General features: G+C 32.2%; 2 protein-coding genes across 2 annotated transcripts; one reads left to right on the top strand and one right to left on the bottom strand.

Moving 5' to 3' along the window:
* Positions 1–758: 758 nt before the first annotated feature.
* LOC103497894 (peroxidase 24) lies at positions 759–3,205 on the top strand. The gene is made up of 4 exons (XM_008460281.3): positions 759–1,033; positions 1,221–1,412; positions 1,563–1,731; positions 2,521–3,205. Exons 1-4 carry the CDS (start codon positions 818–820, stop codon positions 2,925–2,927), a joined length of 984 nt encoding a protein of 327 aa, XP_008458503.2. The 5' UTR covers positions 759–817; the 3' UTR covers positions 2,928–3,205.
* A 3,045-nt stretch (positions 3,206–6,250) lies between these two features.
* Positions 6,251–10,522, bottom strand: LOC103497896 (probable 1-deoxy-D-xylulose-5-phosphate synthase, chloroplastic). The gene is made up of 10 exons (XM_008460284.3): positions 10,018–10,522; positions 9,582–9,710; positions 9,117–9,281; positions 8,850–9,000; positions 8,197–8,468; positions 7,828–8,101; positions 7,416–7,723; positions 7,027–7,308; positions 6,660–6,944; positions 6,251–6,569 (listed from the first exon to the last, which is right to left on the bottom strand). The coding sequence occupies exons 1-10, from the start codon at positions 10,156–10,158 to the stop codon at positions 6,420–6,422; spliced, it is 2,157 nt and encodes a 718-aa protein (XP_008458506.1). The 5' UTR covers positions 10,159–10,522; the 3' UTR covers positions 6,251–6,419.
* Positions 10,523–13,387: the final 2,865 nt, after the last annotated feature.

The raw sequence follows: 13,387 nt of genomic DNA, 5'->3' as shown, positions 1-13,387 counted from the left end.
GTTGTTTAAGGAAATAATTCAAAAGGACTGTATGATAATATGATTGATAAACTTTAACCGAAGAACAAAGAACAAGATTAGAGTATCTCAAATTAATATCTAATAGTCATTAGAAGATGTAAAGGTTATTGTTGAACCTACATATCCAACGATTACTAAGAAGCATGATTTTAGGTGTGAACACCTTAATTTCAATAATTAAAACGCTCACTGAAACTTTTTTTTTTTTTTTAGGAAAAAATCCTTTATTTATATTCCTCAATTTTGCCACTCCCATTATAAAAAAAAAATGAATATAAGGAAGAAGAAATATATATTTTGATTTGCAATATAACTTACCATATTATTAACACAAACGTCCGACATTCAAATGATTATTAAATAATTTAAAGGGTCAAATTGTCGCTTGCCTTCATTGGAAGAAGAAGAAGAAGAAGAAGAAGAAGAAGAAGAAGAAGAATCATGATCAATAATAATAATAATAATAATAATAATAATAATAACAACAATAATTCAAATAAGAAATTTTAAAAAAACTTTTATTATTTTAAAGTAGAATAATCCCATATTCATACTCCATAGCCACAAAGCTCTTTAATTATGGGATAAGTCTTTGACTTTACACCAATTATTCCAAATTGCATGATTTATTTTTACTTTTATTTTTTCATTTATTTATTTCTCTTCAGCTCTCTCCAATTCCTTGCCTATAAAAAGCTTCTCATTTCCTTTGTTTTCTTCACCAAAACCATCTCTTCCTCTATTTTAATATATAGTATATTTATATATTTCTTTTTCTTTGTGAACAATCTCTAAAATGAGAGCTTCAAATCCCATCGTTATTTCTGTACTGCTTTTCAGTACTCTTCTTGCTCTTCAGGTTGTCAATGGAGCTTTGGTCAATAATTTCTATAGGAGAACCTGCCCTTTAGCTGAGAGAATCATTCAAGACGTTACCTTCCGTCTCGTTCGATCGAATCCTGGCCTCGGTGCACAGCTCCTTAGACTTCAATTTCATGATTGTTTCGTTCGGGTATGAAAGAAATAGCATCTTTTATTGTAAACAGTACATAAAAATACATTTTTCAAGTCGTCATTGTAAAACTGACGGAAGTGATTTTGATCATTATATATTTTCAGGATCACAACTCTTAATTCAAACATGACATTAAAATAAAATATCATAACTAATCGATTTGAGGTGTTTTTTTGTACTATAGGGGTGTGATGCATCAATTCTATTAGATACGGTTGGAACAAACCCATCGGAAAAGGAAGCAAGGCCGAACCTATCACTATTAGGGTTTGACGCCATTGACCAAATCAAGTCCGAGGTTGAGAGAGTATGTAGTGGAGTTGTTTCATGTGCTGATATTCTTGCTCTTGCTACCCGCGATGCAGTTTCCTTTCCTGTGAGTCACTTTCACTCTCCCTCAATCCTATTCATCTCTGATAACGGATTAAAATAATCGTCCCAGAGATCGAGATCTCAAATATCTATATCTATATCTATATTATTAAATTTGCTCATTAGTTTCTTTATTAATTCATAACACATGCAGTTCAAAAATCGACCCCGCTGGCCAGTCTTAACAGGAAGAAGAGACGGGACAATTTCACGATCATCAGATGTTACCGGCAATATCCCATCGCCGTTCTCCGGCTTTGACACTCTTAAGCAAATCTTCGAGAAGAAAGGGCTAACCGTTAGCGATCTGGTGATTTTATCAGGTAAATAATTAAAACACCAGAATTCAAAATTCATATAAATAATAATAATAATAATTATTATTATTATTATTCTTGTTGTTGTTGTTATTTTATATAAATTTATAGATTGAGAGAATATTTAGAAGATTAAAAAAAAAAAAAAAACAATTATGCATATTGTCGCACGTACGTATAAAAAGAAAGTATAGTGCATGCATGAAGAATATGTCTGAATCTAAGTATTTGTGATTTATTTCATAATTGATTCAATTATTTTCTATCAAATTATGAATTTGTTTAATTTATTATATAATCATTTAAAAATTTATATGATAATTGAATATAATTTGAATCTAATTAATTTTGAAAATTTTCGTTTAATAAAGATTCAAGAAAAATAATTGTTACGAAAATCTGAAACCATCCAAATTACAAGAGATCAAAATAGGCGTGAATATATTTGTGTGTTTGTGCAAGAATAAAACATGAATTCAAGAGGGAGCATCGTTTGAGTTTAGTTTATCTATAATTCGACGACTAATTTTACAAAGAGAATTCACTTTACTATACTATAGTATATTTGAATGTCAAGAAAATTCAAACTTTTTATTTACAATTCCGATAATCTGAATTTCAAAATCTATCACATTTCAATTAAACTCATGTCCAAATAATTCATATTTTTTCCAAAATAAATGGTCACGATCTTGAACAAATAATTAAACACGTCACCTACGAAACACATGTAATCCTAAACGTTCGAGAACTAAGATTTCAAATAATTCTAATCTCTGTTTTTGGCTTTATTAGGTGGTCACACAATTGGAGTAGCTCATTGTGGCACTTTCTCAAGGAGGTTATACAACTTCACAGGCAAAGGAGATGCAGATCCTTCCTTAGATCCAAAATATGCAAATTTTCTTAGAACAAAATGTCCAAATCCAGCTGATCCTTCCATCACAGTTGAAATGGATCCAAGAAGTTCTGCTTCTTTCGACTCCAACTATTTCAAAATTCTCACACAAAATAAGGGTTTGTTTCAATCCGACGCCGCACTTCTCAACAACACTTCTTCGTCCCGACTCGTCAGGTCGTTGCAGAATCCAAGGTTTTTCTCTTCTAGCTTTGCTAGATCCATGTTGAAGATGGCAGCCATTGAAGTCCTCACTGGAAATAATAATGGTGAAATTAGGAAACGATGCCGTTTTGTTAATTAAAAATAATTGTATTTTAGTATATGCATGGTGAATGCATGGCATTTTAATTAATTAACTTAATTATATGTGTGTTTTGTGTTTTGTGATAATTAAACTTGATTTGCTGATTTGTTTAATTTGTATATTTTGGTTTTATATGTAATTTGTACTTGGTAGTGAAGAAGCTACCTATTTATTTTTATTTATATGTGCATGAAAAAGTGTTGCTTAATATATGATACAAATATATAACACCACTGTATTCGTCTCTTTCTATTTTTCAATCCCTTGTCCATCTAAATATAACAATTCGATCTAATTTTCTATCATTTTCTAATTTATAAGATTATTTTAAAATGTTGGGCAGAACATTGTTATGACTTTTTTTCTTTCTAACCTCATAATTGTAGTATAATTGTGTCAAGAGAAAAATAGAGAACATTAAGAAAAAACAAATAAAAAATAAGAAGAAAATATATTTTTAACCCTTATATGTCGACTCGTATGTTTCAAAATATTACACTCTAGCTATCTGGTCAATCTAAGATTTAGATTTTCAATTTTGATTTCTCACTAAAATACATTTTTTTTTATTTATTAACTAATTTTATAAGAACAAAAGAATATCGTTTCAATACAATTAAATTTCCACTTCATATTGTTTAAAATTTAATTAACATTAATTAACACAAAAGATGGAGTATATATACTTATAAGTATTTCATTTTCGTATTATAATCAAAATAAATAAAGCACCAAAATAATTGTTTTTTTTTTTTTTGAATTAAAAAGAATATAAAGTATTACATTTTAAAAGTTAATCAAAATATAATTTGTTTTTAACATTAGCTTCTAGTCCTATAATCTCCTTTCAACTTGTAGCAACTTGTAGCACTAGTAGCACTAGTCATCCAAATGTAAATATTATTCCACATGTATAGATAACAAATATATCATATTCAAATGTTTCGGATAATCGATGTTTGTGTTCGAATATACAAAATAACTAACCCTAGTAATTAAATATACATATAATTTATCTTGAAACTAAAATTAAGTAGTATATATATATAAAAGACGCAACGTGGAGGAACATTTTTCTCTCCATTATACCTTTGAGCTTAATTCTATGTTTCAAATTACTTTTTGGTTTTATGGTAAATTTATTTTTAATTTTATTTTATTTTTGTAATATATGTAATTATAAGAGGCACACTTTTTCCCACTACCTTTTAAATTAATTTTACTTAAGTTTAGTGGAATTAAAGTATGCACAATATGTAAAAAGGCGTTAATATAATAGAGATTGCATGAGCCAATTACAGAATTTAAACACCCATCACAAATATAATCATAAACATAGCTCAAATCCCTGAAGTATTGAGTGCATTAATATGATTTAAATTTGACACAAAATAAAATACAAGTATCATTCTCCTTCTTAGCACTTCAAACACTCAACATACATATAGGATGCAACATATAATAACAAAAAAATCTACAAATATTATTTTATTTAAAAAGATAACTTTGGTTCCTAAGGAGCGACGTTACGAAACTTAGTTGATATTGGTTCTAATATTGCAATGGACATCAATAATCTTGACTTCTTTTGGTGTGAAGCCTATGAGATTCAACAATTTTGGCCATACTCACGTTCTATGGTCTTAATTGCATTGTAACAATTTAAACTTAATTTTCATTTGAGCCAAATATCATTGATACATGTATTAATTTGAGATATAGATCCCCAACATTCTCGAATGTTTGTGTCATCCAACTTAAGTTGTATTGTTAGGCTCACTTTCAGATTATCTTGACTTGCTTATATTGTGGTTGAGAAAGCTATAACTAAAAGAAAAATAAGAATAAGAAACTTTGCAAAATTTGATTTGTAAAGTAGATATATGAGAATGAAATAATTAAAGTTTTTGCATTTATGTGGATGTATTGTGTCGTCGAGGATTTATATAGGGGAGTATTTGGTTTAAATTTTATATCAAGAATAGCGAGAAATAATGATATTTACCAAATAAAGAGGGGAAGAATAGTAACTTTACAAAGATTAAATGAAGAATTATAATTGATGAGCATTCCACAAACTTCCCGTCTTCTCCGGACGTGTGATGAGCTAGTTTAATTAAATGCAAGAGACCAATTGAAAATTGGGTCGGGGAAACCAAATTTGGCCGTTAGAACTCGTTCCTTTTCAAAATCCACGATGGGTTGTGGCGTCTTAATCTTTTTTTTCTTTTTCGTTTTTTTAATAAATAAATTATTTACTGTTATTAATTATGTGAGTCTTAAGTAATCGCCGAATCGCCACTAATATTTTTATGTCCTTCAACGATCGGAATAAAAAAGAATATATATATATCAATAATAATAATAATAATAATAAAGTACCTTTACAAATTAAGTTTTTTCTCCCTATTTTTAATGGTTTTGTTTTCTTCGAAACTCAATGGGGAAGAAGAAGAAGAAAACAGAGGAAATCAAAGTAAGTCAATGCCGTCTTTGTAGTTTCTTTCTTCCTTTTTTTTCCCCTTAAAACGGCATCGCTTTTTCTGATGTGGTAAAACACCGTCTTCTTGAATTTAGCCATTAACTGCAGAATTCAAAGTCTCAATGCATTGTAAAGCATGCGAAAGAAAGGTGGCCAAAGCCATTTCCAAATTCAAAGGTGAATTCCCTCCAAAATAATAATTATAAAACTTATTATTATTATTATTATTATTATTATTATTATTAATCATTTTAAATTCCATTTATTTTGTTTGATTTTGATGGTGTACGATAATGTTGAATAAGGGGTGGAGAAGTTTATGACAGACATGGGAAAGCACAAAGTTGTAGTAATAGGTAAGTTTGATCCCCAAAAAGTTATGAAGAAACTAAGGAAAAAGACGGGAAAAGCCGTCGAGATGGTGGTCGACAAAGGGACAACGGTGAAAGATGCAGCCGTTGCCAATGATTCGGAACGAACAAACCTGAATAACGCCAATCAATTGATGATGTTAAATTGTTGCAAGGAAAGTGCTCAGTTGTTGGTTTTGTTCAGTGATGAGAATCCAAATGCATGTTACATTATGTAAAAGAGAGGCTTTGAACAACAGTAATAAACTAAGAGTTCATTTATAAGATCAAATTTATCGCTAACTTTCGTGTTATTGAAATAACCAAAGAGTTAAGGAAGCAAGACGAAAAATCACTCTTTAGAAATTGACCGTACTTTTGAGGACAACATAATTTAGATATCTTAATAAAATGCTGCGAGAAAATATGGGGGATTGAATCCTTAGAATGGTAAGGGTGTCAGTTAGGTCACGAAGAAAATAAAAATCTTGCATTAAATCATATGCTTACTAGAATTATACGAGAAGTATTTGTTTATACAGCCTAGACTGATAATGTGTAGTGGTAAGTATACATAAGTATGACGAAACTAGATAAGCGATTTTCAAATTTGTACATTACATTAAAGTGGAACGCTGCGACTCATAAAGTTCTCTTCTATGTCATGATCTCAAGAGCTTCCCTGGTTTGTCCTAGCATATTGAATACTGTAGCAGCAATATGTGACGGAGTAAGACCTGCTTCAGCCAGTTGGTCTGCTGGTGATCCGTGGTCGATGTATCGGTCGGGAAGGACTAATGGTCTCCACTGCAAGTGTTATATGAAGTGGCGAGATTAGTGAATTTCATTTAACAATTTTAAAGCAGAGATTTAACATGGTTTGTAGGAGATTTATACCTTCAAGGTGCCGTCAAGAAGGCCATCAAGAGCCAGAAACTGGATGACATGAGACCCAAATCCTCCAATCGATCCTTCTTCCACTGTGATTAAAATCTCGTGCGATTTAGCTAGACTTCGGATGAGGGCACGGTCGAGTGGCTTGCAGAAACGTCCATCTGCAACGGTTATTCGTAAGCCATGGCGTTCGACCATAGATGCAGCAGCCAAACAGTTTTGAACTGCCGTTCCATAGCCCAACAGGGCAACTCTTTCCCCTTCAAGTAAAATCCTCCCTTTCCCAACCTGTTAAAGAATTGCTAATTAGATTGTTGGTGTGACAAAAAACTGTGAAAAGATGCAACCTTAGGATGTTGTGAGTGAGCACCTCGATAGGAATGCCTTTATTCCCTGGTGGCAGCTCTACGCCGATACCATTACCTCGTGGATACCGGAAGCAACTGGGTCGGTCATCTATAGCTGCAGCTGTAGCGACCATGTTAAAGAGTTCGGCCTCATCAGACGGAGCCATGACCACCATGTTAGGCAGGCATGCCATAAACGTAACATCGAAAGAACCACAATGAGTGGGGCCATCTGCTCCAACTAAGCCTGCTCTATCCATTGCAAACCTCACGGGCAACTTTTGCAAATCAACATCATGAACTACCTGCAATTCGAACACAATAAATTTAATTGGAATTTTTTGAGAAAACAGATAAATTTCATTCCCTTTGCTAATGGAGCATCAAGGATAGGCACGAAGCCAATTCTTGCCTGATCATACGCCCTTTGCATGAATGATGAATATATCGCACAAAATGGTTTAAGGCCTTCACAAGCCAAACCAGCAGCAAATGTAACAGCATGCTGTTCAGCTATGCCAACATCAAAGCATCTTGTTGGAAAACGTCTTTGAAAGAGATTTAAGCCTGTGCCTCCTCCCATTGCAGCATGGATTGCAATAATATCTTTGTCCCTTTCAGCTTCTGCAATCAATGCCTCTGCGAAGTATGTCGTGTACGACTGCGTTGGAGCCTTGGATTTCTGTTGTTTCCCAGTAGCAGGGTCAAACTTTGTGACTCCTGTATATAAGCCATAATTGTAAGTTGTAACCTAATTTCTGAAACAATGCAAATGATAACACTTCGTTCTGAAAAAAATGATCTTTCCAGAATCTTTTGTTTACCATGGTACTTGTCAGCAGCTTTTTCAGCATACGGATAGCCTCGTCCTTTCTCGGTGACAACATGGATGAGGACTGGACCAGTGGTTTTTGTACTCTTAACTTCCTTAAGAATGGAGACAAGATCATCCACGTTATGACCATCGACAGGGCCGATATAATAGAGTCCGAGCTCCTCAAATAATGTTGATCCAGAACCACTAATCATCCCACGAGCATATTCATCAACTTTTGCAGCCAATTCATGCATAGGACCACCAATTTGTTTTGTGACACCCTGGAATGTGATTGGTATTTAGGACAATTGAACTCAAAATCATTCGGATTGAAGGATGAAGGCGTGATATTTTGCTTTGGTTCACTACTTCTTACCTTGGCTACCTCTCTCAGTTCTCTGAGAGGCCTGTTTGACTGCAGCCTGCTGAGAGCACTGCTCAAAGCTCCCACAGGTGGTACAGGCCCGTCGAGGGTTGCAGTTGGTAAAGAGACTTGTTTGTTGTCATTAAGAATAACAATCATGTCCGAGTCAAGGTACCCAGCATTGTTCATGGCTTCATAAGCTTGCCCTGCAGTCATGGCACCATCACCTATTACTGCAATCACATTATTCTTTCTTCCCTTAAGATCCCTTCCCACAGCCATTCCTGTTGAGTTACACAACATTGAAATTGCAGAGAAACCTCTCAATGAAGTAAATTGTTTGCGAGCAGTCAGTCAAAACTCAAAATTATTAAAAGTCTAGGGCAAATTTCAAAAAATTCTTTTTCAGTTTGTCTATAATTTTGTTTGTATTAATATTTTGTTTTCTAGACACTGGATAACAAAACAAAGAAAATAAGTTTTTTAAACTGATAAAAAACAAAAATAAAAATCGTTTTCAGACATTTAGACAACTTTCTACGACTCCAATTTCAATAGGATAATGATAAAATCTCAGACAATGGATCAGATTATGTTCTCATCTTATCAACCAATCTCATACAACTATCTTCCTCAGTTTTCAGTTGGAGTAAAAAGCCAATTACCTAAGCCTGCTGAGATGGTGGTGGAGCTGTGCCCTGCACCAAAGCAATCAAACTCACTCTCTGAGCGTTTCGTGAATCCCGACAACCCGTTCGTCTGTCTAATAGTTGACATTTTGTCCCTCCTTCCAGTTAGAATTTTGTGTGGATAAGACTACAATCACCACACATTTCAGAACGTATTAAAATAAAAGGCCAATGACATCTCTCATCTCACCAAGTCAAATATAAATATTTCCCAAGCAAGAGAGAATGCAAGATGAACAGCACCTGATGACCAACATCCCACAAAATTCTGTCCTGTGGAGCATTGAAGACGTAGTGAAGAGCCACCGTGAGCTCCACCACGCCAAGGCTGGAACCCAAGTGACCACCAGTTTTAGAAACGTTGAAGATGACATCGGATCTTACTTCATCAGCTAGTTGATAAAGCTCCTAAATCAGCAATACCCCACCAAGGAATCAACATTCAAAGAGTATCAAACGGATTCAAGAGTTCAAAAAATTAGTTCCAGACACTATACGTGATTGTCCATATTAATGGGGCAGACGATACAGTAGGTTGAACACAGAAGCTTTCATAATTCATTTTTTTTACTTTAGTACCATTTTATTCGACTATCACAAAGTACAAGGGTTTCAAGTCAAAAGTTGAGATACAAAGCTCTTTTGGTTTTTTACAAATAAAGTGGAAAGCTTGATTTGATATTTGTGATTTGGGTTTTTAGTTTTCACCTTGACGGATAGATTTTTCATATGAATTGGATAGTTTATTGTATCCAAAAGAGGAGTTGGTGGCCTCTGTGAAGGATACTCTCCCGTCTCTGAAAGTGATGCACAGATCCCACCTGGCCTTTTCTTGACCTGCCTCGAAACAAAAAGCAAACAGCCACACCTTTCAAATTTATTTATTTATCTTGTTTCTGAATTTAAAATAATCAAAATAGAAGGTCAAAATTCAAACAACGATAACGAAAATTTTAAAAAAAGTGAAAGGAACATTTTAGTTGTAACTCTCCTCCTCGGAACAACGTCAATTGAAAAGGTGAAGAAAAGCCACAATTTCCAATTTTCAATTGCAAAAAGATCAGAAAGATTCCTTTCCTCTCACTTGGGTTTTTGATCAAACAGTTGGTGCGCATAATTCCCATCTTATTTTTCTAAACAATACCTGATTAACCCTTTTCTGAAATCGGAAAACCAGATCCGTTCCCCATAAGAACCGAGAAGAAACAGCAACACTTGAACCATCATGCTCTTTCAATCCAACTCGGCTAACATGAGCAGGAAAAGTTAGCATACAGAGCGCCATTAGTAGAACTCTCAAAATCAAGTTACTTCAATCGCAAAAATCAAAACCCAAGTGAAGAAATCCAAGAAAAATGAAAAAGAAAAAAAAAGAGAAGCAATGCTTTGATCTTCTCTTCTCTTTCTCTCTGTTTCCGTACCCACTTTCTACGTGTCTTATAGAGAGAGACACAGTAGAAGAAATTGAACGAACTGTTTTTGCCACTAAGAAAGTGGTAATTTGAAAGTGAGTGAAAAGAATTAAATTAACAAAAGAATTCCAATGAAAAAACGAAGCGTGGGTTGAATTGAATGTGGATGGGCAGTGAGGGAACAAATTGAAGCCGCATTCGCTGGGTGTCGCTTTGTTCTTACAGTGCGCCATGGAAATGGCAGCATCGTCTTCCTATTGGTCCACGTCGACAGAAATCACAAAATGGATATATGTGGATAAAAAAAACACCTCCCCAACTCCCTTTGTAAATTATTCTTCCCTTCCATCCCTAATTTTTTAAGCCTAAAGTTGGAATTTCGAAAGACTAATCCTTTTTTCCTTTTCCTAGGAGTTTTGTGAGGTTCGAGATTCTGAACTCTTGGTCGAGGGTATATGTAAATTTGTCTTATTTTATATTAGAAAAGTATTTAAGATAATAGTATGTAGAGAATGGAGTCGAACATCAAACCTCTTGATTGATTATATGGGTATTTTGCATTTTTTAAGTTAGATCAAAGTTGCTTAAAAATTTTTGATTTGAGTTCTTATGGTATCTAATTTTTGGTTGAAAAAATATTTTTCAATAGTTGTTCGAACCTCTAATTTCATGGATGGATTATTATCGTTCACTTCATGTTAAAAAGATCTGTATTTTCAACTATTATCATTACAATCCCACGATTTACCATTCTAAATCTCTATTTGTTGTAGTGTTTTTTATTTGTTTCAATGTTTATTTCTTATCTATCATTTATTTTCAAATCTCTTTTTTAATTATTTTGTACTTAAATAAAAATAGTTTACGCTCCAAATATAAACTATTATTATTATAACTCATAGATCAAAATAATAACCACCGGCCATAATACCAACTCTACACCTTGAACACTTTCGAATATTGTATTCGGATAAAAAGAATAGCATTTCCTACTTTATAAAAGTAATTTCGAATTTATGAAGAAAAAAAATTCGAACTTTCACCTTTTTCCTTCTTTGATATAGTGTTTTCATTTGATGAGTTAAGCTAGAGTGGCTTAAAAAGCTTTGACTTTAGTTGTTCGATTAAATCATTGGTTAAAAACACTTGTGTAAGTATAAATCATCATTGACACGTACGACATTAAAACAATTTAAAGTAAATTTATGGTTAAAAAAAAAACTCAAACCTCTAATCTTTTTGGGTATAATACGTTGATGGGTAGAGACATTAAATTTAAATTGATTGAAAAACTTTGTTTCAAGTAAAAAGTTGGTTAAAACTCAATTTCGTAAGTTTGAATCCTTTATCTAATAAAAATTGACTTTTCTATATTAGGGAGTTTAGAGAGATTAAATTATTGCTTCATTTTCAACAAAAACCCTCGTAATTAAAATAATGTCAATATAATTTTATTTACACTTAAATACATATTTCAACCGTAGTTTATCATTTTCTTTGAAGCCTCACTAATTTCTTTTGAAAAATATGTCTTATATTTATTAAATTCACACGTAAAAGTAAAAATTGCAACATTTATTCTAGCTTAAATTAAGATTGCTATCACATAGAAAATGGGGAGACTTTTAAATATAAAAAATGTTGATAATTATTTCTTTTATATAAAAACAAAACTAGACTAACGATATGTACTGAATTTAAGATTTATGGAAAATACAAATTAAATCTGAATGTTTAATTGCATATGGGTCTATTATGATGGATAGTAAACAAACTTATATTATATTTGTAAATATTTTTAATAGGTTTGTTTTTTAAAATAAACTGATCATTAAATTTAATATAAAATAATTTTTAAAAATATTTAAATTAAAAACAATTTTGTTTAACCTAAAATATTTTATCAAAAACAACAACGACTTGTTATAAAAATTGATAAAAGAAAATCCAAATTTACATGAAAAAGACGAGACATGTAAAGACCATTTTGAAAATCTCTAAAGATCGTGAGAAGATGATAGATTAATTTTTAGAAAAATTACAAAAATTAGTATGAACCTTATTTTAATGTAAAGTTCTCTCGACCCCAACAATGATCTAAACAATACATTGCTTTTGTCAAAGTCAAGTTAGTCGTTTATCGTTAACTAGTATGACTTACCATCTTTGAAAAAGACAATTATTACATGTGGGATCACAAATTTTGAAATTTCTAATTTTCATGAGAAGATGACAAATTAATTTGTAGGAAAATTGCAAAAGTTAGTATGAAGCTTAATTTAAACGTAAATTTCTTCTACCCCTTGCAATAACCTAAATGATATGTTCCCTTTGTCAAAATCATATTAGTTCAACATTAATTAGCATGCCTTATCTTATTGAAGTAGAAGGTTCGATCTTCAATTCCCACTGTTCTTATACTAAAAATGATATATTGTTTTATTATATAGACTATGTATATGTAACACCCTAGTAACAGGATTCATAATCTAGATTTACCAATTGACGGCCTCGGCATTCTCCTACGAGCCAACCTTGTCATATTTGCCTTGTCTTAAAGGTTTCTAAGTGTGAAAGTAATTGTCTTCACAAACTAACACATGTCATTTTAGCTGCTTTGTGTCATTCAGATGCATTCTAAGAAAAGTTATAGGTCACCCAACATAAAGTTACTTAAAACCTAAACATGCTTAATTTTTAAATTCCTATGATTGAGCCATCGAAAAAAGAATGCACTTCGTTGGTATAGAGTAGTGACTTTTAATTTACTTAAACTTTTCTTAACCGATAGTATAATGTCCTTTGGATTCTTTTGACTAGGGGGTAAACGAGTTGGGTTGGAAGACATTCTCAACCCAACTCATATTTTCGGGTTAGTTGGGTTGACAATCCAAAATAACCCGAACCAAGTTTCCAACCCAACCTAACCTGAAAAATATAGATTGAGTTGAGTTGGATTGTTGGGTTGTATTTTTTTTTTTTTTCTAAATTCTAGTGTTTGTAAAGTTTAAAATTGTTCATTTTCTAAAAAAAGTTCAAAATTGTTGAAGTTTCAAATATATATATAAGTATAACATATATATATATATATATATATATATA

The sequence above is a fragment of the Cucumis melo genome, chromosome 11 (genome assembly GCF_025177605.1).
Source record: "Cucumis melo cultivar AY chromosome 11, USDA_Cmelo_AY_1.0, whole genome shotgun sequence".
NCBI classification, from domain to species: Eukaryota; Viridiplantae; Streptophyta; class Magnoliopsida; order Cucurbitales; family Cucurbitaceae; genus Cucumis; species Cucumis melo.
Note: the sequence above shows the minus strand (reverse complement) of the source record. Positions and strands in the feature narration are given on the sequence as shown.

Bases quoted from the DNA above. Each gene is read 5' to 3' on its own strand.
- LOC103497896 (XM_008460284.3), bottom strand. From the start codon at position 10,158: ATGGCGCTCTGTATGCTAACTTTTCCTGCTCATGTTAGCCGAGTTGGA. The intron at 9,282-9,581 runs GTGAAAACTAAA...TTGCTGATTTAG, and splicing joins TGAAAAATCTATCCGTCAAG to GAGCTTTATCAACTAGCTGA. The intron at 9,001-9,116 runs GTGCTGTTCATC...TGGTGATTGTAG, and splicing joins TGTGGGATGTTGGTCATCAG to TCTTATCCACACAAAATTCT.
- LOC103497894 (XM_008460281.3), top strand. From the start codon at position 818: ATGAGAGCTTCAAATCCCATCGTTATTTCTGTACTGCTTTTCAGTACT. The intron at 1,413-1,562 runs GTGAGTCACTTT...TAACACATGCAG, and splicing joins GCGATGCAGTTTCCTTTCCT to TTCAAAAATCGACCCCGCTG. The intron at 1,732-2,520 runs GTAAATAATTAA...TGGCTTTATTAG, and splicing joins CGATCTGGTGATTTTATCAG to GTGGTCACACAATTGGAGTA.